Source organism: Nelumbo nucifera, chromosome 1, assembly GCF_055504915.1.
Source record: "Nelumbo nucifera cultivar China Antique chromosome 1, China Antique-T2T, whole genome shotgun sequence".
Classification (NCBI taxonomy): domain Eukaryota; kingdom Viridiplantae; phylum Streptophyta; class Magnoliopsida; order Proteales; family Nelumbonaceae; genus Nelumbo; species Nelumbo nucifera.
This window is the reverse complement of record NC_142649.1, coordinates 127,248,075-127,272,436: the sequence shown is the minus strand read 5'-3', so window position 1 is coordinate 127,272,436 and position 24,362 is coordinate 127,248,075. Positions and strand designations below refer to the sequence as shown.

Genomic DNA, 24,362 nt, shown 5'->3' with positions numbered 1-24,362 from the left:
ATCCGTAGCCTTGATGGTTCCCTTATTAGAGATAGGGGCAAGTGAACCATCAGCTGAAGTGATTTTATCACGTCCAGGAAGTAAGTCATATGAAACAAACAAGGTAGACAGATTGGTCATATGGTCAGAAGCACCTGAGTCAATAATCCAAGGGATCTTGAGATTACCTGAAGTGGTAGCATGATTGGCAGAAGCCCTTATACCTGAATGAGCAAATGCTGAAGCAGTATAATTTCCTGAAGGGCTGGAAGGAGAGGTCACATGACTCAGCTGACTGATCATCTTCCCAAACTTTTCATATTCTGCTCTAATGGCTGCCAACTGTGCAGAAGCAGACATCTCTTCACTATCTGGCTCGGCAACTACATTTGCACTTCCTGATCTTTTACTATCATGTTTTTTTTGAAACCGAATGGGAGCAAGATTAGGATGTAATTTCCAACACTTGTCTTTGGTGTGCTTTGGCTTCTTGCAGTACTCACATATAATTTCTTTCTTTCCTATGCCACCAGAAGTTCCAGCATTCCCTTTAGGTTTAATCCCCATATTGGCAAAGTGATCATTAATATCAACCCCTTGAACCTGGACAACCCTTCTGCTCTCTTCACTACTCACCAATGCATAAGCTTGTGACAAAGAGACACACTCCTTGGAAAGAATATTTTGTTTTGTGATATCATATTCTGGGTTTAGTCCAGTTAAGAACTCAAATACCCTGTTCCTTTCAACCAATTTTCTGTAGGTCTCTGCATCATTGGTGGTGTCCCAAGTTACAGCTTCTATTAGGTCAATCTCTTGCCATAGGGACTTCAGGGTTGAGAAATATACAGCAAGAGGTTTCTCCCCTTGCCTTAAATTCTTTACATCACTTCTCAATTTATATGCCTGGGCCACATTGAGTTTTTGGGAATAGGTTTCTGCAACACTGTCCCAAATTTCTTTTGCTGAATTCATCCATAGGTAGTGTTGACTGATTTGTGGCTGCATTGAGTTCACAAGCCACCCAATGACATTGTAATTTTCTTGCATCCACTTCTCGTAGGATGGATCATCTTTTGGGGGAGCCTTCTTACTCCCGGAAATGAACCCCCACTTTCCTCTACTACATACATGAATCTTTACTGATTGTGACCATGCCAGATAATTAGTTCCATCTAGTTTAACTGTGGTCACAGTCAATAAGGAATCACTTGGAGTCCCCTGAACCAGTCCATATTCAGCACCACTTTTGTTTTCAAACTCTGAGGAGTACATCATGTAAACACTCCAAATATGATTTCAGATGACTTCTACAAGTATACTGAATAAGGACAAGCAGTAACAGAGTTCAACCAACCACAAGAAGGCAACACACTGAGTTCAGCCGACCACAAGAAGCCGACCACAAGAAGGCAACGCACTGAGTTCAGCCTTCAAGAAGTAAACAGAAACTTCTAGGCACTCAGCTGAAGTACCTTTTCAAATTTGGACTTCAAGGTAAATACCACTTGGTATTGCTGAAATAGCCCTTTTTACAAACACAGTGTGGGCAATAGAGACAACCCCACTGTCAAAAAGAAAAAAAAAAATAGGCCTCAAGAACAGTTCGTACAGCCCCCCAAAAACAGCCAAGTATAAGTAACAATCCACAGCCTTGTTACAAGGATGTTTCGGCAGTTTTAACAGTCCAAGAAGGAGTGAAAAACAGCCCAGAAATTTCTGTGTTAAACCAGATTCAATGGCAGCCGAAGGTAGTACAGAACAATCAGAGTTTTCGGACACTTCAACAATCCAAAGACATTCGAAAGAATACAGAACAACCAGAAGAAAACTGAACCCAGAAATCTGAGCACAACTTACAGTTTCGAGCTTCAAACCAGAACCGAGCTGTTCCCCTTCCCCTTCTTTTCTTTTCTTTGATTCCTCCTGGCCACCGAACCACTTCTCCAAGAGATTCGAGTCTTGGGCACTTCCAATGACCTCCAAGAATCAGGCAACACGAGTTAAGCTTCCAGCCCTAGGATATTGAAGTTCAGGTATGCTCTGATACCATGAAGAAAACTGAAGAGAGGAGAGCTAAGAGTTCGACAATGAGGGTCTGAGAAGAGAGTTTCGAACATACCCTCTCTCAGCACCCTAACACTATTTTATTTAGATATATTTGAATAATTACAAGGAGGCCTTTAGTTGGGCAAGAATTTACAAAGAACTTAATATTGACAGGATGGACCCAGAATAAGGCCCATTACAGAAAAGAAACATAAAAAACAAGAAAGAATAAACAACCTATGGGCTATTCGGCCCATCTTCTCTACAGCCACCCTCGAAGGGGCTTCCGAGGTGAGCGGTAACTCATCACACACGCACTATTATTCCATCCATTACCAAGGATTCCTTCGAGTTTGATGAGGGAGACCACCTGAATATGTTCACCGAACCTAGGTTATCTTGCAGACACACAGCCTCAACTTTTGGCTTGTTATCCAGAGGATCAAGCAAAGCTTTGCACCAAAAGGCGTTAATTCATATGTAGTCTTCATCTTCAACTGTTTTGTCACCAGATCAGCAATCTCCTCCCAACATCAACCTGGTTTGTCGACTTCAACAATCAATTTATTGGACCATTCTCCTTTTTCCGCCGATACCAGTAATGCTATTCTATTTCCATCTTGCACCAAGGTAGGGACCATTTGGTTGGGGAGTTCAAGGTTCACTACTGTCTTCGAGAGATCCTCTCTTTCCTTCTTTTCCAAACCTTTTTCCTTTTCCATTTTCATTCTTGGCAGAAATTCTCTCAGAGCCTTGACTATTTCAGTCCACCCTTGGCTCTTTCTTCCTTCTGGGACACAGACCATTTGCTTCCTATCATTGTCATAATGCTCTGGAAGTATTATGAAAAATCCTTTTATGATTTTTCCTGCATTCCACCACATACTTCCTTCCCACCTTTGTTAGGAACTCTTTCCAGCATCTGTCCTTTCCTTTTGCACTTGCTGCAACTACAAAGTTTATGAACCATTCTACCACATTCAGTCCTACCAACAGCACCGTAGCCAGCTTAGCTTCCCTGATTTTCAAGCTAATCTGCCCTCTGATTCTTAGTTCTTCCAACAGAAAGTTCTTCGCCTCCACCTTGAGATACTTTCTCCATCGATTGGCCTCCACGAAGTTCTTCTCCTCCATCCTTTTTGTCAAGGTCCCTGTTACCCTGAAGAAGTGTGGAGTCTGCTTGTGTTTTCTTTGTGCTCTTCTCTTCAGTTTAGCAAAATATATAATAGTCAAGCTGGATCTTCCTTGCCAAATTAGTTTAATTGATTATCCTGATGAGATAACCCCACATCTCTCTAGCAGTTTTAAAATTCTGAAGCAGTCTCTTAAAACCATCCCATAAATGTAACCGCTTTTCCCTAGGGTGGTGGGTCAGTGGTTCAAACTGTTCAGGTCAAACAAGTCAACCTGTAATGTCATAAATTTAAACAAAAATAGATAAAAATGCAGAAAAAGATACAGAAACTGTAGAAAAAATCTGGTAATATCTATAGTCTTATATATTCATAATAAAAAGAAAGTGTAATAAATAAGAATTGTTATTCATGATATAAATTGCTAAAGATACTGAAAAATGCAGAAAAAAAATAAAGGACATAGATGGTCATTAGGTTTAAAACATTAGATATAGGTTTTCAGGATTTGGACGAAAGATTTTTTGATAATGAATAAAAAAATTTATTAAAAGAGAAGAGAAGAAACAAGGGATAAACTAGCAAGAGATATATAAGCCACTCAGACAAGCAAAACGACATCAAAGCAGATACAGAAATCCCAGAGACCCAAGACCAAATCAACCCTTATGGCCTTACCCAAAATACATGAACAATTGCACATCCTGAAAGGAAATAAATTCCCACCTTTCAACATAGGAGCAAAAAAACTAGCAAAGACAACTAACAGCAAAAAAAGAAAAAAAACTGGGGCACAATTCACAACAACTACAAGGAGTTCTTGACCCTTCCTCAGTCTCTACACCAAACACTTTTAGAAACACCTCTTCCTTTACCTCTAACACTATTGGACTCCCTTGGACCTGCTAGAACCACTGTGTTCATGCAGAGATCCACTAACCTTCTTACTTTTTGGCTCCCTGGTAGTCCACAACTTGGTGACTTGTGGACCAGGTTAAATGGTTCAATGATTTGATGGCTTGGTTACTAGGTTGTTTGACTCAGTCAATGGTTTTTATCAAGAAGGTCAGGGACTATATGGACCCAAATTCCCAGCCAGGTGCCAGGTTGTCTGGTTGGACCAGCTGGGTCAATGATACGCTGAAAACCTTGCTCTGTTTTTTTTTTTTTTTTTTTTTTTATCAATAACTCTGAAAAGATTTCATTAATTAGAAAACTTTAGGATACAACAAGAACTTTTGAAAGAAGCCAGCTTGAGTAAGCTGACCCAGAACAGAACTACAAATGTGCCCAAAACATGTGTTCTTTGAACCCCTTGTTTTGCTAAGCTATCTGCCAAGCTGTTGGCAGATCTCCTAACCCATCTCACCTGGATTGACATGTTTTTTGACATCCATTTAAGTTTTCAGAATTCTTTCTTCAACTGCCATGTCACCCCTTCCCCTTTCTGCAACCATTTTATCACAGTTTTTGAGTCTCCCTTGATGATCAGTCTATTAATACCCAACTCTTTAGCCTTCTCAACCCCATATGCTGCAGCTAGAAACTCTGCCCTTGCCACATCACCCTGCTTCACATGACCGGAGTACAGAGCAATGATGTTTCCATTTTCATCTCTAATGGCCCCCCGATGCTTGAAGGGCCTGAATTACCCACACAATTCCCATCAAAGTCAGCTTCTTCCGGCCATCTATTGGAGGAGACCATGCCTCAAAAAACTGTTGTCTCATAGATGAGGATGCAACAACAAGTCCCCAAACCCTAAAAATGTCTTTGACCTTAAAAGCAGAAAACAACTTCAAGCTTTTTACCCAATGTGCCACCCAATGTGTAGGAGTAAGACTTGTGGTGGTTTGGTGCTTGGGAATATGGCTCTTTTGGGAAAGTGGTTGTGGAGGTTCCCTATGGAGAAGGAGAAGCTATGGGCTAGAATAAAATATACATGGGCTGGAGCACAATGGATGGGACGCTGGAATTAGAGCTAGGATCACAAGCAATTCTCCTTGGAAAGCCATTCATGACCTGCTACCAGTTTTCTCCCCTAATATCAGGTATGATTTGAATTCTGGTAACTCCATTAAATTTTGGGAACAAACCTGGGTGGGGAGTGCCCCTCTAAAGGATCAGTTTCCTTCTTTGTATGCTCTATTTGATCTTTTACCACCCCGTCCTCTTCCACTTCTGGGATTGGGTGGAACTTGGGTCTAAGAAGGGATTTGAGGGACTCAGAGTTCGACAGTATTTCGAGCCTTATTGCACTTCTTGATAACATTGTCTTAGACCCCATTAGGGCAGATTCTAGAATTTGGACACCTACCTCCAATGGCATCTTTTCTTGTGCTTCCTTCTTCAAAGTCTTAAGTCAATCCATCAGTCCTACTTTCCCCCCTTTCCCTATTGATGAGGTTTGGTGCAGAGCAATACCTCCTAGGGTTGGTAGTTTTTGTTGGGAAGCTTATATGGAAAGAATCAACACTGGTGATCTACTCCAAAAGAAGAGACCCAATACTTGCTTGTCACCTCATTGGTGTGTTCTTTGTAAAGCGGACGGGGAGACTGGTTTTTACCTACTGGTGTCTTGCCATTTTGCGAGGTCAATTTGGGATTGGGCGGGCTTTTTCCCTATTTGGATGTAGTTGGAATCCTCCGTCAGACTTGTAGGGCCTTTTTTCCCCTTCTTTTTTTAGGTGGCGGATAAAAAGGGAAAGGACTATGTGGAGAGGACTAAGGGCTGCAGTATGTTGGACACTTTGGGAAGAAAGAAATTCCAGGATATTCTCAGAAGCTAAGAGAGGAGTGGCAGATCTGAGGGCTATCATACATATTAGGGCTGTACAGTGGCTGAAATCTTTGGAGCTATTCACAGATTACATTGTGGATGAAATGTTGAGGAAGTGGGGTGAAATTGCAAATTGCACACAGACCAAGTCAGTAATGAGAGTGTCTTGGACCCCTCCACCTGTTGAATTCTTGAAATTAAACTTTGATGGGTGTAGTAGGGGAAATCCGGGATTGGGGGTGTTTTTAGGGACGAGAATGGGGTCATTTCTGCCATGTTCCTAGGCCCAATTGGAGTGGGTGGCTCCCTTAGAGCTGAGATCTTTGCAGTTATGGAAGGAGTCCAGAAAGCTAAGGAGTTGAACATCAGGAAACTCATAATTGAAGGGGATTCAGAGGTGGCTGAATAAAGATAACAATGGCTTATGGAAGTACAACAATGAGAGGAGGAAATTTAAGTGGCTGGTGCGGGAGATGGAAGTTAAGATATGTTGGGTTAAAAGATCGGCTAATTCCCTAGCTGATGGTTTAGCTAAACAAGGGGCAGAAAGGGTTTCACTGTTTTGGGCTAAGCTGTAACTTTAGTGTTTTTTCCTTTTCTTTTTCCTTTTCTTGAGGTCCTCTGTTGCTCTTGGAAGATAAGTGTGTTTGTCTTCCTCTTGTAAATCTTCTATTGATGATTTAATGAAAGTGTTATTGATAAAAAAAAAGGTTATTGTTTTGACTAATGCTTCCTTGCATTTTTCTTTTCCTTAAAAAATTCTTGCATTTCTTTCTTCCCAAACAGTCCAAAGTAGTGTTGCTCTAGTACACCTCCATAGAATCCTACCCCTCCTTTTCATGCCACTAATACCATTAGGGCTGAATAAATCTTCCAATCTGTTAGGAGAAGAGCACCTGCACTCAAAAAGGGAAGTAAACCAATTCCAAATAAAACTGACAAAAGGGCAAGATATTAGAGTGAAAGCAGTCTAATCACTCAACTTACACGGGACACACTAATTGGGGGACAAGCACCAATTTGATCTTTTCCTTTGAAGTACATCAAAGGTATTAATACAACCATGAAATACTTCCCAACAAAAAGTAGGTATACGTTTAGACACATCTTTATTGATCCTAAAATCCATGAAATTATTTGCTATTGTCAATCTTCCATTGTTTATATTCTTTGACATATACAACATCATGTTGTGTTTCTGTGCCATCCACATGGTGCCAAAGACTGTTTCCTTTCACAAAATATTTAAATTGGAACTTCCAAATAGCCAAGTTAGAGCCATCAAGCTCATGGATATATTGGCTCTGTTCTCAGAAGTCATCTGGACCTCGACAGGAATTTTCAAAAAAACGTGGTGTCCTGGTATTTTAGGAGAGTTATCTCAGGGGCTGTTTGGTAATGACTGAAATTGCTGAACTGAAAGATTTGTTGCTTTGTCTTTTAGTTGTTAAAATAATTATATAATAAAATTTTCAAGGATATAGTGGTCTACAACTTCAGTTTAAGTTTTGAAGGAACTCACAATCTCCTTAAATCTTATTCACTAAAGGACAAAGTGATAAGCTTTTTCAGTTCAGCATCTTCAGCATCTTCATTTTGTGGATGATACATTGTGCTTCATAGATGCCTCTTTTCCTCTATTAGAAACTCTTGTGGGAATCTTTGCTTGGTTTGAAGTGTTAACAGGTCTAAAACTGAATCTTGGAAAATCATCCCTGATTCTGGTGGGCAATGTGGTGGATCTTGCCATGTGGGCGGGAGTGTTGGGTTGTGAAATGGATAAGCTCCCAACCACCTATATTGGCCTTCCATTGGGTGCAAAGTGTTTTTCTTCAACAATTTGGGAACCAGTATTGGAAAGACTAGAGAAGAAACTTGCCTCGTGGAAAGCAAAGTATTTATCAAAATGTGGAAGGGTAACATTGATCAAAATTACTCTGGCAAATCTGCCTACTTACTATCTATCTCTCTTCCCCATCCCTAGCTCAAAAGCTAAGAGAATAGAAAGGCTGCAAAGGGACTTCTTGTGGAGAGGGTGGGAAGATGAAAAGAAGATCCATGTGATTGCTTGGGAGCAGATTTGCAGTCCAAGGTACTCAGGTGGTTTAGGTTTGAGAAGAATAAAAGTTTCAACACTGCCTTATTGGGAATGTGGATCTGGAGATTTGGAGTAGAAGAAAATGCTTGGTGGAGAAATCTCATTGCATCTAAATATGGCCTGCAGCCGGGGGATGGATAACTGATAACAAGTTACCTTCCTATGGATGTTCCTTGTGGAAAGCTATAATGAGGACTCTTCCTCATGTCCTAAAAGGAGTGTGCTTCAAAGTAGGTGTTGGGGAGAGAATTTGTTTTTGGAAGGACAGATGGCTTGATGAGACATCTTTGGAAGTGAAATTTCCTTGGCTTTTCTCTGTGGCTGTGGATAAAGAGGCAAGGGTGGCTGATTCTTTTGAAATAATCCAGGGGAAAGTGGTATGGAAGCCTAAATTCAGAAGGGATTTCCTTGATTGGGAAGTTGAGGAGGTTGTAAATCTGCTGAACTGCCTGAATACATTTCCTTTCCACCCCCTTTCAGCTGACAAATGGATCTGGATTTGGTCTGCTGATGGAAAGTTCACGGTTAGATCTTTGGTTGATAAAATGAGTGTTAGAAGGGCTAAGGGGCTGGTAAGTGTGCCGATTGTAGATAGACCTTTTGGTCTATCTTCTTCCAATGCGGCGATTTCAGAAAGGAGAAAGCTGCAGTGGCGGAGTGAGAACAATAGTGATCTACAATGGGTGCCCCGCCGAAACTATGAAGACCCTTGTTCTTTGCGTCGTTCCTCAGAGAAACCGAATCCCAGGTTTGCAAGAGAGAGAACTGATGAAAGGGAGGAATTGGATGAAGGTTGGGTGCACTGTGGAGTAAACAACGAAGAGCCGGAGGACAGTTTGGATGAGGGTACCAGCGTTGGAAGCGTGAATGATGATGGTGAGTACGGCATAGGTGACTTGGGCATGCTGAACATTACAAGCCTATTCCAGGAGGACATAGAGTAGAAATGGAGATTGAACTCAGACGGCCAGAGAAATCTTATAGTTGATGGAGGAAGAGTTGGGTCTTATGATGTAAATGAGGCTGAAGACATTAGTCAGAATGTTGCGCTCCCAAGACTTCCGATTGTGCAAGGTGCAAAAGAAGGGGTAAACTTGGAGAAACTGAGGCAGAGCGGGAACACACCAATAAGGGATAAACATTAGGTAGAGAGGACAGATTGCGAAATTGCCCAAAGGACAGAAAGGCTTACCAACCAACTCAGGGAGACAGACATTGACCAACCTTCTGAACAAGAAAGGGAGGATGGGAACAACATTCCGTGCCCCCACTCATCCTTCCATTCAAACCTAGGTAACCAAGTGAATTCAGTTTGTGCTACTAATGTGTTCTATGTGTCCTATGCTCCAGATTCCGTTCCAAGCTCAACAGCCCTTGCATATGCTGCCAACCAAGGGGGTGGGTATTTAATGAGTATGGAAAGGAGAGTGGAGAACTATTGGGGAAACTTGGTGTCTAGAGCTTTGCCTAGGGTTACCTTGGATCATTGTCCTATAAGAATAGGTGTGGAAGATTTTATCAGTGGACCGAGACCCTTTAGGTTTGAAAACATGTGGCTAACCCACCCATATTTTGTGAATAAAGTAAAATTTTGTTGGAATGAGGAATTGAGGGGGACAAAATGGAAAGGGGTAAGATTTTACAAGAAACTACAGAGGATAAGAGCCAAAATAAAAGTTTGGAATAAGGAACATTTTGGAAGACTTGAGGAGCAAAAAGTGAATCTAATCTCTAGGATAGAAGAGTTGGATGAAAGAGAGGCTCAATCTAGAATGGAGGAGGGGGAGAGAGTTTTGAGGGGACAGTTGAAGAAGGACCTAGAAGAGGTCCTATTGAGGGAAGAAATAAGTTGGAGGCAGAAATCGAGGCATAGATGGATTAATGAAGGTGATGGGAATACCAAGTTTTTTCATGATGTAGCAAATGGGAGGAGGAGAAAAAATTTTGTGTCTAAGTTAGAGGTAGGGGGGGAGGAATTCACTAACCAGGATTATATTGCTAGGAAGTTTGTGGAACATTTCAAATCGATTTACAGAAGACCCTTGGAAGAGAGGAGGGAAATCGAAGGGATTGATTGGTCAAGGTTGGAGGAAGATTAGGTTAGGTGGTTGGAAAGAAACTTTGAGGAAGAAGAGATTAGGAAGGCGGTGTTTTTGATGGACAGGTCCAAAGCTCCAGGACCAGATGGTTTTACAATGGCTTTTTACCAGGATTGTTGGGAGGTGATAAAAGATGATCTTTGTTAGGTTTTTAATGAGTTCGCAGAGAAGCATATAGTCAGTCGAGGCATTAATTCCACATTCTTGGCCCTAGTTCCAAAGAAAGATGATGCTCTCCATCCTAAAGATTTTAGGCCAATTAGTTTGGTTACTAGTATTTATAAAATCCTGGCCAAGGTCTTGTCTTTAAGGATTAAAGAAATCCTCCCCTCCATTATTAGTCAGGCTCAAGGGGCTTTCATCCAAGGGCATTAGATAATTGATCAGATTCTGATTGCCAATGAATGTGTGTGGAAGAGATGAAGAGGTCCAAGTAGAGAGGCTTTGTTTGTAAGCTTGATTTGGAGAAAGCCTATGATTTGGTGGACTGGCAGTTCCTACTAGAGATTTTGAGGAAGTGTGGGTTTGGGGAAAGATGGTGTAGTTGGATGACTGGTTGTGTTAGCTCTTGTCACTATTCCATCCTAGTAGATCGGGTGGTGAGGGATTTTTTTCCAGTTAGTAGGGGAATCAGACACGGGGACCCACTTTCACCCTTCCTCTTTACCTTGGTAGCTGATATGCTTAGTCGAATTATCACTAGGGCTGATAGGGAAAATGTGATAAGGGGTTGGAGAGTATGCACAAACCGAATTCCAGTCACTCACCTTCAGTTTGCAAATGACTTGATGATCTTCTGTGAGGGAGGTTTCGGTGAGGTGGAAAATTTGAAAGAATTGATTACAGTTTTTGAAGGAGTCTCTATATTCAAAATCAATATAGGAAAAAGCTGCATAGCCGGAGTAAATTTATTTTTTGATGAGGTTGAGGCGATTGTAGGCTGTCTTGAGTGCTCCATTTCCTCCTAGCCTTTGTCTTACTTTGGGCTTCTGTTGGGAGCAAACTCTAGGGAGAGTAGGTTTTGGACCCCAGTCTTGGAGAAGTTAGAAAAGTGATTAGCTGTTTGGAAGAAAAATTATCTCTTTGGGTGGGAGGATCACTTTGATAAAAGCTACCCTCATGAATCTACCTACCTATTATCTCTTTGTCTTTAGGATATCGTTTAGGGAAGCAAAGAAGTTGGAAAAATTGATGAGAGATTTTCTGTGGGAACCGGGAGAAAGTAAAAAAGACCATTTAATTAAGTGGGGGGTTGTGGATAGAAGCAAGGAGGAGGGAGGATTAGGGCTCGGGAATGTGCTTAAAAAGAACCCAGCTCTATTAGGGAAGTGGTTGTGGAGATGGCCTTTGGAGCGGGATTGACTCTAGCACGAAGTAGTGAAGAGTATTCATGGATGTTCAGAGAGTGGTTGGGATGCTGGTGCATCAAGGAGGGCTAACCTAGCCACACCTTGGAAAGCAATTCACAAAGTTCTTCCGCAGTTCCTTAGCTATGTCAGGTATGATGCTTGTTCAGGTAATTCTATTCGGTTTTGGGAGGACATTTGGGTTGGAGATCTCCCTTTGAAAGACCTTTTTCCTTCATTGTACTCTGTTTCCTTGTATAAAAATGAGGTGATCTCCAAATTCCTTCCGTCAAATTTATCCTTACCAACTTTGTCTTGGGATTTTGGTTTCCGTAGAGGATTAAGGGATGAGGAAATTGAGTGTTTGTCTACTCTTCTATGTCTCCTTGATAAGGTTTGGTTGGATCCCTCGAAACCTGATAAAAGGTTTTGGGCCATTCACCCCAAAGGGTCTTTTTCTTGTGGTTCCTTTTTCATGTTCCTCTGCCAATCTCCCTCTCATCAGAGTTTCCCTTTCAAAGAAGTCTGGTGTAGGTCGGTCCCCCCCAAGGTTATTGCTTTGTGTTGGGAAGTGTGGCATGGTAAAGTAAACACGATGGACAACCTACAAAAGAGAAGACCCGTCCTTTGTATTTCACCAAACTGGTGCATTCTTTCTAGATCTCATGGTGAGGATTGTAATCATCTATTTTTATCTTGTAGTGTCACTGCAGAGCTCTGGGCTTGGCTTCTATCTTTGTTTGGGTCTAGTTGGGATATGCCAGCAGAAGTAAGCAAAATCTTTAACCCTTCTTTCTTCTCTTGGCCCCATAAAAGAGGAAGGAAAATGTGGAGATGCTCACGAGCAGCATTGTTATGGACAATATGGGAAGAAAGGAATGCTAGAATCTTCCAAGAAAAAGGAAGAAGCAGTCAAACCTTAAAGGACTGCATTTTGTCCAGGTCTTTACATTGGTTAATGACTCTAAATTTATTTAACCATTTTACTTTTACTGATTGTTGGAAGGATTGGAAGTTGGTAGCAAGCTGTTCCTCCTACAAGGGAAGGGCAGTGACTAGCTGGGCCCCCCCTTCTCTTGGTTCTTTGAAGCTGAATTTTGATGGGAGTAGCTAGGGTAACCCGGGTCCCTCTGGAATGGGAGGTGTATTGAGGAATGAGGCTGGAGAGGTTGTCTTAATCGACTCTGGCCCTTTAGGAGTTGGGAACTCTATCCGGGTAGAACTGCTAGCTGCAATACAAGGAATACTTCTTGCAAAAGAAGTGGGCATGGAGCAGCTTCTGATTGAAGGAGACTCTAAGACAGTGGTGGACTGGTCAAATAATCCGGAGGATGTCACTTGGGGCTACAAAAATGAGTTAAAGAAATTCAAATGGCTGACAAGAAATATGTCTGTAACGGTACAATGGGTTGGGAAATCAGCTAATGCTTTTGCTGATGTCTTGGCAAAACAAGGGATAAATAGGGAAACATTGTTCTGGGCACAATTGTAACTATTGTTTTAATTTCAACATTCATGTTTTCTCTGTTGTAGTTTGTGTATTTGCTGTTTGGTGAGGCTGCTCCTCGCGCCTCTAAGGGGATCTTCTTGTATCTATTCATTATTTTAATGGAATTGATGTTATTTATCAGAAAAAAAAGGAGAGTGGTGGACTGTGGGGAGATGTTGGAAGGAAGGCATAGGAATGAGAAAGTTTGGGGAATTATTGAAAAAATCTTTAGGAAAGTTGAACAAAATATGATGCGGACGAAGAATATAGAGGAGAGAAGAGGGGAGGGATCAGGTGGAAGGGGAGAAGGAGAGGAGGGGAATATCTAGAGAGGACATGGGTGGAGGAATCCGATAGGGAGGACCTGATAGCAGAATTCGTGGGGAAGTTGGGATGCAGAATGGAAGACTTGAATGTTTTGAAAGGTGGCCTACAGAATGAGAAGAAGGAAATTAAAATAAAGAAAAGAAAATTGAGTGAAGTTGAGAGGTTGAAAGGAGATGTTGAAGGTGACAAGAAGTTTGGAGTAAAAGGAGATAGAAGGAAATGGGGGAAGTAGTGGTTTTTGTAGAAGGGACTTAAAGAAGAAGTGTTTATGAAGATTCTTAGTTGGAATGTGAGGGGTATTGGAAGTTTGAGGAAAAGAGCGACGATTAGAGAGGTAATAAAGAGGTATGACCTAGACATTGTATTAGTGTAGGAACCCAAGAGAATGGAGTTTAATAATAGACGATCAAGAAACATTTGGAAAGCCAGGGGGATTAGTTGGGTGGCTGCTCCCTTTTGGGTGCTTCAGGGGGGATAGTGACAATGTGGAAGAAGGATGTGGTGGAAGGTCAGGAGGAACTGATTGGAAAATACTCAATCTTAGTGAAGTTCAAGCAATAAGAGGATGATTTTGTGTGGGTGCTCACAAATGTTTATGGGCCAAATGATTACAGAGAACGAAATGAATTGTGGGAGGAATTGGATGATACTAGAGGACTTTGGGATGGGCCTTGGTGTGTGGGTGGGGACTTTAATGTGGTTAGATTCATGGAGGAAACTAATAATACTAATCAGAGGGTGACAACTAGTATGAGGAAGTTTAATAGGTTTGTGGATGCCTTTGAACTCAGAGATACCATTAGCCCATAAGACATTCACTTGGTCAAATCTACAGTTGAGGCCCACTTGCTCCAAGTTGGATAGATTTATGTTCTCTTTGGATTGGGAAGAACACTAGGGAAATCTAGACTCTAGGGCTCTTCCAAGATTGATCTCTGACCATTGGCCTATAGTGATTTGCAAGGAGGAAAGGAGGAAAGGTGGACCTGCCCCCTTTAGGTTTGAGAATATGTGGTTGCTCCATCCTGGATTCACTAAAAGAGTAAGGGAGTGGTGGTATGAGTGCAACCTAGTGGTGGAGTGTGAAGGAATGGGGTTCCATAGGAAGCTACAATTCTTGAAAGCAAAGATCAAGGAGTGGAATCAATTGGAGTTTGGAAGGTTTGAAGAAAGGAAGAGAACTTTAATGGACAAGATTGAGAGCCTTGACTTGAAAGAAGAAAGGGGAGACGTTGGAGAGGTAGACAAGGAACAAAGAAGAGGTTTGAGAAGTCAGCTTGAGGACTGCCTACATAAAGAGGAAATTAGCTAGAGGCAAAAATCTAGATGTAAATGGCTACAAGAGGGAGATAGAAATACCTGTTTCTTTCATTTTTTGGCAAATGGGAGAAGGAGAAATTTTGTCTCCAAACTGGAGATAGATGGAGTTGAGTTAACACAACAAGATGAGATTGCAGGAGCCTTTGTGGGACACTTCAAATCAATTCTAAGAAGGCCTGTAAGTAGGGGGGTGTGGTTAGAAGGATTGGATTGGCCAGATGTAGGGAATGATAATAGGAGAAGGTTGGAGAGAAGGTTTGATTTGGAAGAGATTAAGGAGGTTGTTTTCTCTATGGATAGAACAAAAGCTCCAGGACTAGATGGCTTCACAATGGCTTTTTACCAAGATTGTTGGGATACGGTGAAAGATGACTTTTTGTTGGTTTTTGAGGAATTTCATAGGAGAGGAGTGGTTAACCCGGGTGTGAATTCCACCTTTCTTACCTTGGTCTCAAAAAAGAAAGATGCATTGCATCCAAAGGATTTTAGGCCAATCAGCTTGGTAAATAGCTTGTATAAGATCCTTGCAAAGGTGTTGTGTCTGAGGTTGAAGGAAGTGTTGCCAGCTATTATCTCACCAAATCAAGGAGCTTTTGTGAGAGGAAGACAAATAACAGATCAAATTCTAATTGCTAATGAGAGTGTGGAGAAGTTCAGGAAGGATAGAAAGAAGGGAGTGGTTTGTAACTTGGATCTAGAAAAGGCCTATGACTTAGTGGAATGGGAATTTTTAAAGAAAGTTATGACCAAATTTGGATTTGGGGCTAGATGGTGCAAATGGATTATGGGGTGTGTTCATAATTGTCATTACTCTGTACTTATGAATGGGACAGTGGTTGACTTCTTCCCAACCATTAGGGGTGTAAAGGAGACCCCTTGTCTCCCTTCTTGTTCACACTGATTGCTGATGTTCCGGGGAAATTAATTTACAGAGCAGATTCTAGGGGTCTTATTAGAGGCTGGAGAGTTGGAAGGGAGGATACCCCCTCACCCATCTATAGTTTACAGATGACACAATTTTGTTTTGTGAAGGGGGAAATATGAGGTATGTAAGGAACTTGAAATTGGTGATACCACTCTTTGAACAAATGTCAAACTTGAAGGTGAACTTTGATAAATGTTGTGTAGTGGGTGTGAATATGGAGGAAGGTGAGATCAGGGAGACTGCAGAAGTGCTAGGGTGCGAAGTCTCAGAGTGGCCTTTGAATTATTTGGGGTTGCCATTGGGCGATAACCTGAAGAGAGAGAGAGAGAGTTTCTGGAATCCGGAATCCGGTGGTGAAAAGATTTTAAAAGAAACTTGTCTCTTGGAAAAGGAATTACCTTTCTATGGGTGGGAGGATAACACTGATTAAGGCTACTTTAGCAAATTTACCTATTTATTTCCTATTAGTGTTAAAGATCCCGGTAAAGGTTTCCAATAGATTGGAAAAGATGATGAGAGACTTCCTTTGGGAGCCAGGAGAGGAGAAAAGGGATCATAGAGTAGGTTGGAAGGTGGAGACCAGGAGTAAAAGTAGTGGTGGTTTGGGGCTCGGGAACATCAGAAAAAGGAATCTGGCCCTTCTGGGGAAATGGTTGTGGAGATTCCCACTAGAGAAGGAGAAGTTATGGGCCAAGATAGTGGTTAGCATACATGGGTTGGAGCTAAATGGATGGGATGCTGGAATCCAAGCCAAGACTACATGTGCGTCACCTTGGAAAGCCATTCATGAGTTGTTACTAGTTTTTTCCCCTCTTATCAGGTATGACTTGAATTCAGGTAATGCTATAAAATTCTGGGAAAAAACTTGGGTGGGGGATGCCCCTCTAAAGGACCAGTTTCCTTCTTTGTATGCACTCTCTAACCTTAAAAATGAGCCAGTTTCCTCCTTCATAACACTCTCTCCCACTTCTGGGTTTGGGTGGAATTTGGGCTTGAGAAGGGCTGTGAGAGACTCAGACCTTGACAACACCTCAAGTCTTCTTCAGTTTCTTGACAATATTTTCTTAGACCCTGCTAAGGTGGACTCTAGAATTTGGACTCCTACTCCCATTGGTTCTTTCTCTTGTGCCTCTATCTTCAAAGTTTTAAGCCAGTCCACCAGTCCTATAGCTCTCTCTTTTCCTATTCATGAGGTTTGGTGCAGACCAATCCCTTCTAGGGTTGGTAGTTTTTGCTGGGAAGCCTTTCTGGAAAGATTCAACACCCGTGATCTGCTCCAAAAGAAGAGACCCAATACTTGTTTGTCCCCTCATTGGTTTGTTCTTTGTAAAGCTGATGGGGAGATGGGTTTTCACCTACTGGTGTCTTGCCAATATGCAAAGTCTATTTGGGAGTTGGCTCTTTCCCTATTTGGGTGTAGTTGGAACCCTCCAGCAAATTTGCAATATCTGTTTTCTCCTTTTTTCAGGTGGCACATGAAAAGGGGCAGGATTATGTGGAGAGGACTGAGGACTGCGGTTTGCTGGTCCTTATGGGAAGAAATAAATGCCAGGATTTTCTTGGAAGTAGAGAGAAGTACTGATGAATTGAGGGCTTTGATCCTTATAAGGGTGGTACAGTGGATGAAATCACTAGAGCTATTCACAGATTATACAGTGGATGACATGTTGAAGAATTGGGGTGAGATTGCTAGCAGTACCCAGACCAAAACAATGATGAATGTGTCTTGGACCCCCCCGTGGGTTTCATAAAACTGAACTTTTGATGGGAGCTGCAGAGGGAATCCTGGACAATCTGGGGTTGGGGGTGTTTTCAGAGATGAGAATGGGGTTGTTTCTGCCATGTTCTCAGGCCCAATTGGAGTGGGTGACTCTCTCAGAGCCGAGATCCATGCGGTTATGGAAGGAATCCAGAAAGCCAGGGAGATGAATATCAGAAAGCTTGTAATTGAAGGGGACTCAGAGGTGGTGGTTGGATGGATGAATAAAGACTACAGTGGCTTATGGAATTACAGCAATATGAGGAGGAAATTTAGATGGCTGGCTCGAGAAATGGAGGTTAAAATCAGCTGGGTAAAAAGATCAGCTAATTGTTTTGCTGATGGGTTAGCTAAACAAGGGGTGGAGAGGGAGTCAATGTTCTGGGCACAGTTGTAATTATTTTTTCTGTTTCTCCTTCTTCTCTTTTTCTTTTTCCTTCTTTTGGGGCTCAAGTTATAGCTGGAAGATATGAAAGTTTGTCTTCCTCTTTGTAATTATGATTGAAAGTATTAATGAATTTAATGAAGTGTGTTATTGATCAAAAAAAAAAAAAATGAACTACTGATTTCCCTCATAAACAAATCTGGATTCCCAAGTTCCATCCAAAATCAATTTCTTGCTATGGGCTTCTGTATTAAGGAAATGCCTAACAAAAAGCAATCTAGCAAAAAGAGGTTTGAGTTTAACTGATCTTTGTTGTGGAATCTGTGGCCTTGAAGAAGAACCCATTGAGCATCTCTGTGTGCATTGCACAATTGTTTGGAGAATTTGGTCTCATTTCTTCAATACTGTTGGTATTAGTTGGGTAATGCCAGGTACATTGAAGAGTCTGCTACAATGCTGGTACCTTCCAGGCTTATCAAAGAAAGGCAAATACATTTGGAATGCCATCCCATCTGCATTGATCAGCTCTATATGGTCTGAGAGAAATGACAGAATATTCAGAAATGAGTGGAAGGAGCAGGAAGTGCTGATGATCCAGTGTATTGTAGCCAAACTTGCATCTTGGCTTTCTGTTATCCCTGTGTTTTGTAATCAGAACATGTTTGTGATGCTTAATTCTGTCAATCTGTGGGAGCTTTGATCAGTCCCTTTGGGGATTTTTTGATCCTCCCCTTTCTTGTATGATTTCTTCATCATGAATAAATTTACCTTATTTCAAAAAAAAAAAAAAAAGAATTGTCAACTAGAGCATGTCCTGGGCTAAACAAGGGGTGGGGTCAATTATTCTGGGCTACACTGTAATTTATATTGTTTTTTGAGGCTGCATCTCGCGCCTCTTGGGAAAACTAAATTCTGTATCAGTTGTAAACCCATCATTAAAAAAATTTTTAGTGAATTGCTTTATTATTCATAAAAAAAAAACTAGAGTAGTGTCCAGCACTCCTGCAGTGAACAGTAGAGTTGCAAATCAGGTAATATGGGGTTATGACCCTCATTTGTGAAACCCAAAATCTTAAGCCCCAATGCAAGTTCCAAGTGCCCAACAAGATCAATGGTCTGTATGGATTTAGTAGTCGTACAAGACTACAGATTTGAACAGTAAATAAAAGAAGAGAAGAGGAGAGATGGAGAAGAGGAACTCGTGGAAGGGTTTTAGGAGAAGAGAGTGGTTGGTTGTGTTAAAACAGCCGCCCCACCCTTTGAATTTATATACATAATTTCCTAATTGTAAAAGAACTTTAACGCTTACATGGCAAGATAAGATAATTAAAAACTAATCCTAGATAAGATAGAATAGGATTAAAACTAATCCTACTAGGAAAGCTGATCCTAATCAATGACTTAATTAAATCTAAGTACAACTCAGGCTGTCACATGAGTACACTAATGTGGGGCCCACACTTTCCTACAGATTTCAGATAAATTGGTTTTCAGAAAAGGACCTGTTCAAAGAAGTCCTTGAAAGGAACCAAGAAACAACAGAAAATAAAGGGAAAAAATATTCAACTTACTAATGATATTTCCCTCTACAATGCCTCCAATTAACCAAAGAGATGAGAGAAAAGTGTCAAGTATTCCTAACATCCCAACTGTAGCACCATGTCTTCAAAAAGAACGACTAATAAATTGATATACTTCTCTAAGCATCTGTAATCCACGGCTGAAAGAGAGAAGTGAAGGGGTGTCAAGCAAAACCAGTCGACCCCTACCCCATAGAGTCATATTTTATTAAGAGACGTAATATATGTACAATTAGTAGAATGCTTCTCAAGGAGAGAAATAAAACAAAGCTATATACTATTATCATCCAGACTATCATAATACAGTAGGTCCTATAATATACATGTCATGTACAGTCCATCTGTTCACAATGCATGTGATAGTTTTGTGAATTTGTGATTTCATTATGCTAGTTTAGTATTTTATAGGTGCACATAATATTCAATGGATCATATTTGGCTACCTATATCCTGATTGCATTTGAATTTGGCAGGAATATGATGTTGAAGATTCTATATTGCCCCTGCAACCATCTCTTGATTACACTGCTCCTGAACTTGTTCGAAGTAAAACATTTTCAGCAGGATATTCATCTGATATATTCAGTTTTGGATGCCTTATCTACCACTTGGTAGCTCGGAAGCCTCTCCTGGATTGTCTCAACAATGTGAAGATGGTAATGCTGTGATGTGAATTTACAATTATTTGTTAAGAGTGACATGGGTGTAGTTGTATCTTGCTTCCATTTTCTAGCTAGGGCAGCAGCCTGGAAGACTTAAGCCTCAAGTATTATCAGTTTGATTAATGTTTCTCCTCCCCACCTCCCCCCTTTCCAAACTACACACACACACACTGAAAACAAATATAGTTGAGAAGCTAAGAGAATATTTTTTCAGTAACTGTTGAAAATACTATTAAAAGAAAAGTGTAGACAGATGTAAAAGGTGTACACTGTTATGTATGAATCTGGAAAAGAGAAAGTAAAAGCTTTACAAGCCACACATTCCTGCTCCACTGAGAGCCCCATGCACAGAAATGTATTAACCAAGCGGGTATTCATCCCACTTCAATTTGTAGTAGGTGGGATTTTTTTTTGATAAGTAAAATTGTTTTATTAATTAATAAAGATCAATAAAGAAGCTGAATAGCCCAGATACAGCTTGTTGGGACTACAGGGGTCTGTTAAAGAAAGTTAAATGGATGACAAGAAATATGACTGTCAGGTTTCAGTGGTCAGCAGATCAGCAAATGCAATGGCTGATTCTCTGGCCAAGCAAGGGGTGTCAAGGGGAGATCTGTTTTGGGCTACTTTGTAATTTGTGTTTCAGGCTTGGGCATGTTTAGTGTAAATGATTCAGTCCTCAGGGGAGGTAACATCTTGTGCTTCTTCCTAGGCTGATTGTATTTCTGTTATTTGAATTAATAAAATTACTCTCATTTATCAAAAAAAAAAAAGATCAATAAAGAACACAGATAATGCTTCCTTCAAAGAGGTGTGAGATGTTGCTTCAAGAAAACCCTCAATGTTACAACATAGCTCAAAAGAGTTGATTCCTATGCTCCCCTTAGCTAGACAGTCTGCCATCCCATTTGCTGATCTTCTTTCCCATTGATAACTGACAGAGATGTTTGTGGTTAGCCATTTAAATGTCCTCAATGCTCCCCTAAACGATCAGGTCACTGTCTCTGGATCTTTCAGCCACCCAATTACTAATTTGGAGTCACTTTCAGTTAATAAATGTTCAACGTTCAGCTCCTTAGCAATCTCTTCTGCTTGTAGAACTGCTTGGACTTCTGCACTAACTGAATCCACCTCTCTAATGGGACCACAAAATAAAGCAATAATCTGTCCCAGTGCATCTCAGAAGACTCCCCCAATCCTTGATGGCCCTGGATTTCCTAGACTGTTTCCATCAAAATTTAGCTTGATGACACCTTCTTTAGGGGGTCTCCATTTCACCACCGGCTTATCTCTTGCAACGAAGCTATTGGCCACCACCAAATCCCAATTCCTAGTAGGTAGGATATTAAAATAAAATGAAACTTCTAAGAGGAAAATGAATTATGTTTAATGTTCCTACTAAGTTAGTTTAGTTTTAGGTGGTCAGGAAAAGGAATTATCATGTGATAAAAGAAGTAGGAGAATGGGATATTTGACTACCTATCAGCTACCTAAAGACAAGCTAGGGTGAGAAATTTTGACCTTACAAGCACAGGCATAAGAGACCAGTTTGAGGCCTTTTAAGTCTTGACTTGGTGGAATTGGGTTATGTGAGAGTCATGAGGCACAGGAAAATGGAGTTGGAAGCTACTAGGGTTGAGGAGAGACCGGTTAAAGGTGGTAGAGGGAAATTAAGTTCACAAGAGGTAGACAGAGGGAAGGGGGGGAAATACCTCTCCAAAGGCTTTTTTTTTTCTTGTTTTGATGGTGATGTTTTCACCTTTTGAGCTTGTTTATCTGTTGTTGTATTTGAACAACTTTTAAGGTTTTTTTTTGTTTTTTAAGTTTTTGTGAAAGGTGTAAAGTTTTGCATTAAGTAGAATGACAAAATATACAAACAAGACCTTTCAGCAAGTCACTGAGCAGAACCACACCTTTCTGTAAAGATTACTATAATATTAGGTACAAAAAGTGTTCTGTCCTCAAGAAAAGAGCTCTAAGGTACATCCCTGGAGCATTTGTGTGTGGCCACCCATGGGTAAATTCTACGCCATAGAAGTTTCATCACTGATTCTCTTAAAATACGTTGAGGCTTTTTTTGTATAGCAGAACTTGTAAGATTTCATAGTTTGGGTTGGCAGGTCTTGTCCATGTTTTGCTTCTCCATGCCTTTTCTTTGGTTCTGTTTCTGGGAACATAGTCATTTACAGCTTGTACAGCTTTTCTTAAACAAGTTCTAAATTTTACTTTAGAAAAAAACAAAACTATAGGGGGGAATCCCATGAATCAGATGCTTCATTGGGGGAGGGCAGGAAGTCTTTGGAGGTTCAATTGGATAAAACTCATAAGAGCTTTATCTATTGGATTATATAGTATCAAAGGAGGTAGAAGTAGTGAAAGAGATTGGGCTTTCCTTTTGGAAAGGGGTGGTGTTTTGCTAGGGAGATATGTAAGAACCTGGAAGAAAACAGGAGGTGACAGAGAGGTGGCGAAAGTTCTGAGCATAAAATATCCGTCCAAGCCGGGGGGGGGGGGGCATCCAGAAGCATCAGGGGCAGGGGGAGAGGTGGTAGGGGGCAAAAAACACACTAAAATTGTTAGAGGGCTGGAGTGAGTGTTGCTGGTAAGGTCTATTTTCTTTTTTTTATCCTGTTAGCTGGGTTGGGATCTTTTGGTATGAGTTGTTTTGGGAGTTGCTATATATGCGTACATCTTGTGAAGCTCTATTACTATGCAATGGTCAATTTTAAGTTATGGCCACTGAAATGTCTTTTGGAGAATCCTTGGCTACTGTACTAATGATTTCTTATTGTTATTTCTTTTTCCTTTCATCGTCCCCCTCCCCTAGAGGGACCCTTCAATTACCAAAGTATTGAGCTTGTTTGCATCAACAACCATGCTCAAGAAATCAAACATTTTAACTTTACAATTCATTAAAACACCCTTGGCCTTTTTTCCCCATGAAATTGCACTGCCTGTGTAAGTTCATTTATATTTTCTCATTTCTATATTTTTTTCCTTCTTTTAGGCTGTAAAACCTGCTTTTCTGTTGCATGTTACTGCAGTACATGAATAACTTGACATACTTGTCAAGCGGGGCTTTTTCAACTATCCCACCAGATTTAGTTTCTGACTTGCAAAGGATGCTCTCAGTCAACGAGGCTTCAAGACCTACTGCCTTGGATTTCACAGGTAATGAGTGGCTGCTGATGAACTTTGAAATATCTTTGATGTCATATATCTTTCTAAGTTGTTGCTTATTTTCATTTGCAATGTCAGTATTCTTTCTCAACAAATTTATCCATGGTGTCATTTGTGTTAATGGTGATTATTTTGCAAGGTATTCAGTGTTGAGCTCTTGCTTCTTGTAGTTAATGCTTAATATTTTCCAACATAGGCAGTTGGGGAATGTCCATCAAGATTTTTATTTTTGATATGTAACGGTGATTATTTTATTAAATTATATAGTAAAGAATGTTATGTACAGAAATGCTGTGCCTAACACCCCAAAATAAGGCCTAGCCCCTGCTAGTCTCCCCTCAAGTATACTTTTATATCTCCTGTGATTGGGGAATCATTCCCCAGTACAATTGTTATGTTCACTCCTTTCGTACTAATGCATCTATCATACTATTGGTAGACCTTGGGACCCAACCGTAAGTTGGACTTAAAACTGCAACCATCTGTTCAATCTCTCTCATTATATTCCTATACTTCCATGACCTAATACAGTTATTCCATAACCAATCTACAATAGTATGAGAAACCCTTTCCACCACTAGCTCTCCAGTCTCCAATCTCTAGAGATTTAACTAGTCTAAGCCTCTAAGGGCTTGTGATACTGACAATAATTCAGTCCAAGTAGAGTCACCAACACTATATGGTCTTGAAAATGGCTCTACTATATCTTCTTCATGGTTCTTTAACACTCTCCCAATTATTGTGTCTTCAGGGGTTTCCTGAACTATAACCATCAAGGTTCAGTTAGATGATGTGAGGAAGTGGAGGATTTGCCACCAACTATTGTGATGCCATCAGTGGAGAATGATGAAAATGCATTAATGGATTTAACCTATTGTGCCTCTCTAATAACTTTATTTTTGATGATTTCTTGTTTGAATCTTGTCTTTAAAAATCCTTACATTTCTTTCTTTCTAAAGATTCCAAAAAGTCATTGCCCTAGTGTATTTCTAAAAAAATTTGCCTCTTCTCTTGGAAGGAGAGAAAATATGAGCTGGAAAAACTATCCAAATCTTATAGGGAAGCCTGCTTGCATCCAAACAGGGAAAACATTGAAAAACATATAAAAACACCAAGAAAGAAAAAAGTACTTAGGAGGGACCTGGGTCAAATCATATTATAATCAATGTTCTGAGAACTGGACCGGGCATAGAATTGGAGATGGGAAAAGTTCACGGGTCAGAGGTTCAACTGGGGTCGAACCATGATGATG

The 24,362-nt window shown here is 40.7% G+C and overlaps 1 protein-coding gene across 2 annotated transcripts in view; it reads left to right on the top strand.

The window, feature by feature from the left end:
- Positions 1-24,362, top strand: part of LOC104613110 (SCY1-like protein 2 A) — a 107,313-nt gene that overhangs the window by 41,612 nt on the left and 41,339 nt on the right. For both annotated transcript variants that reach the window (XM_010280807.3, XM_010280808.3), the window contains exons 4-5: positions 19,742-19,924; positions 22,975-23,101. In XM_010280807.3, coding sequence (XP_010279109.2) covers positions 19,742-19,924; positions 22,975-23,101 — 310 coding nt within the window. The remainder of the gene's footprint in view (positions 1-19,741; positions 19,925-22,974; positions 23,102-24,362) is intronic.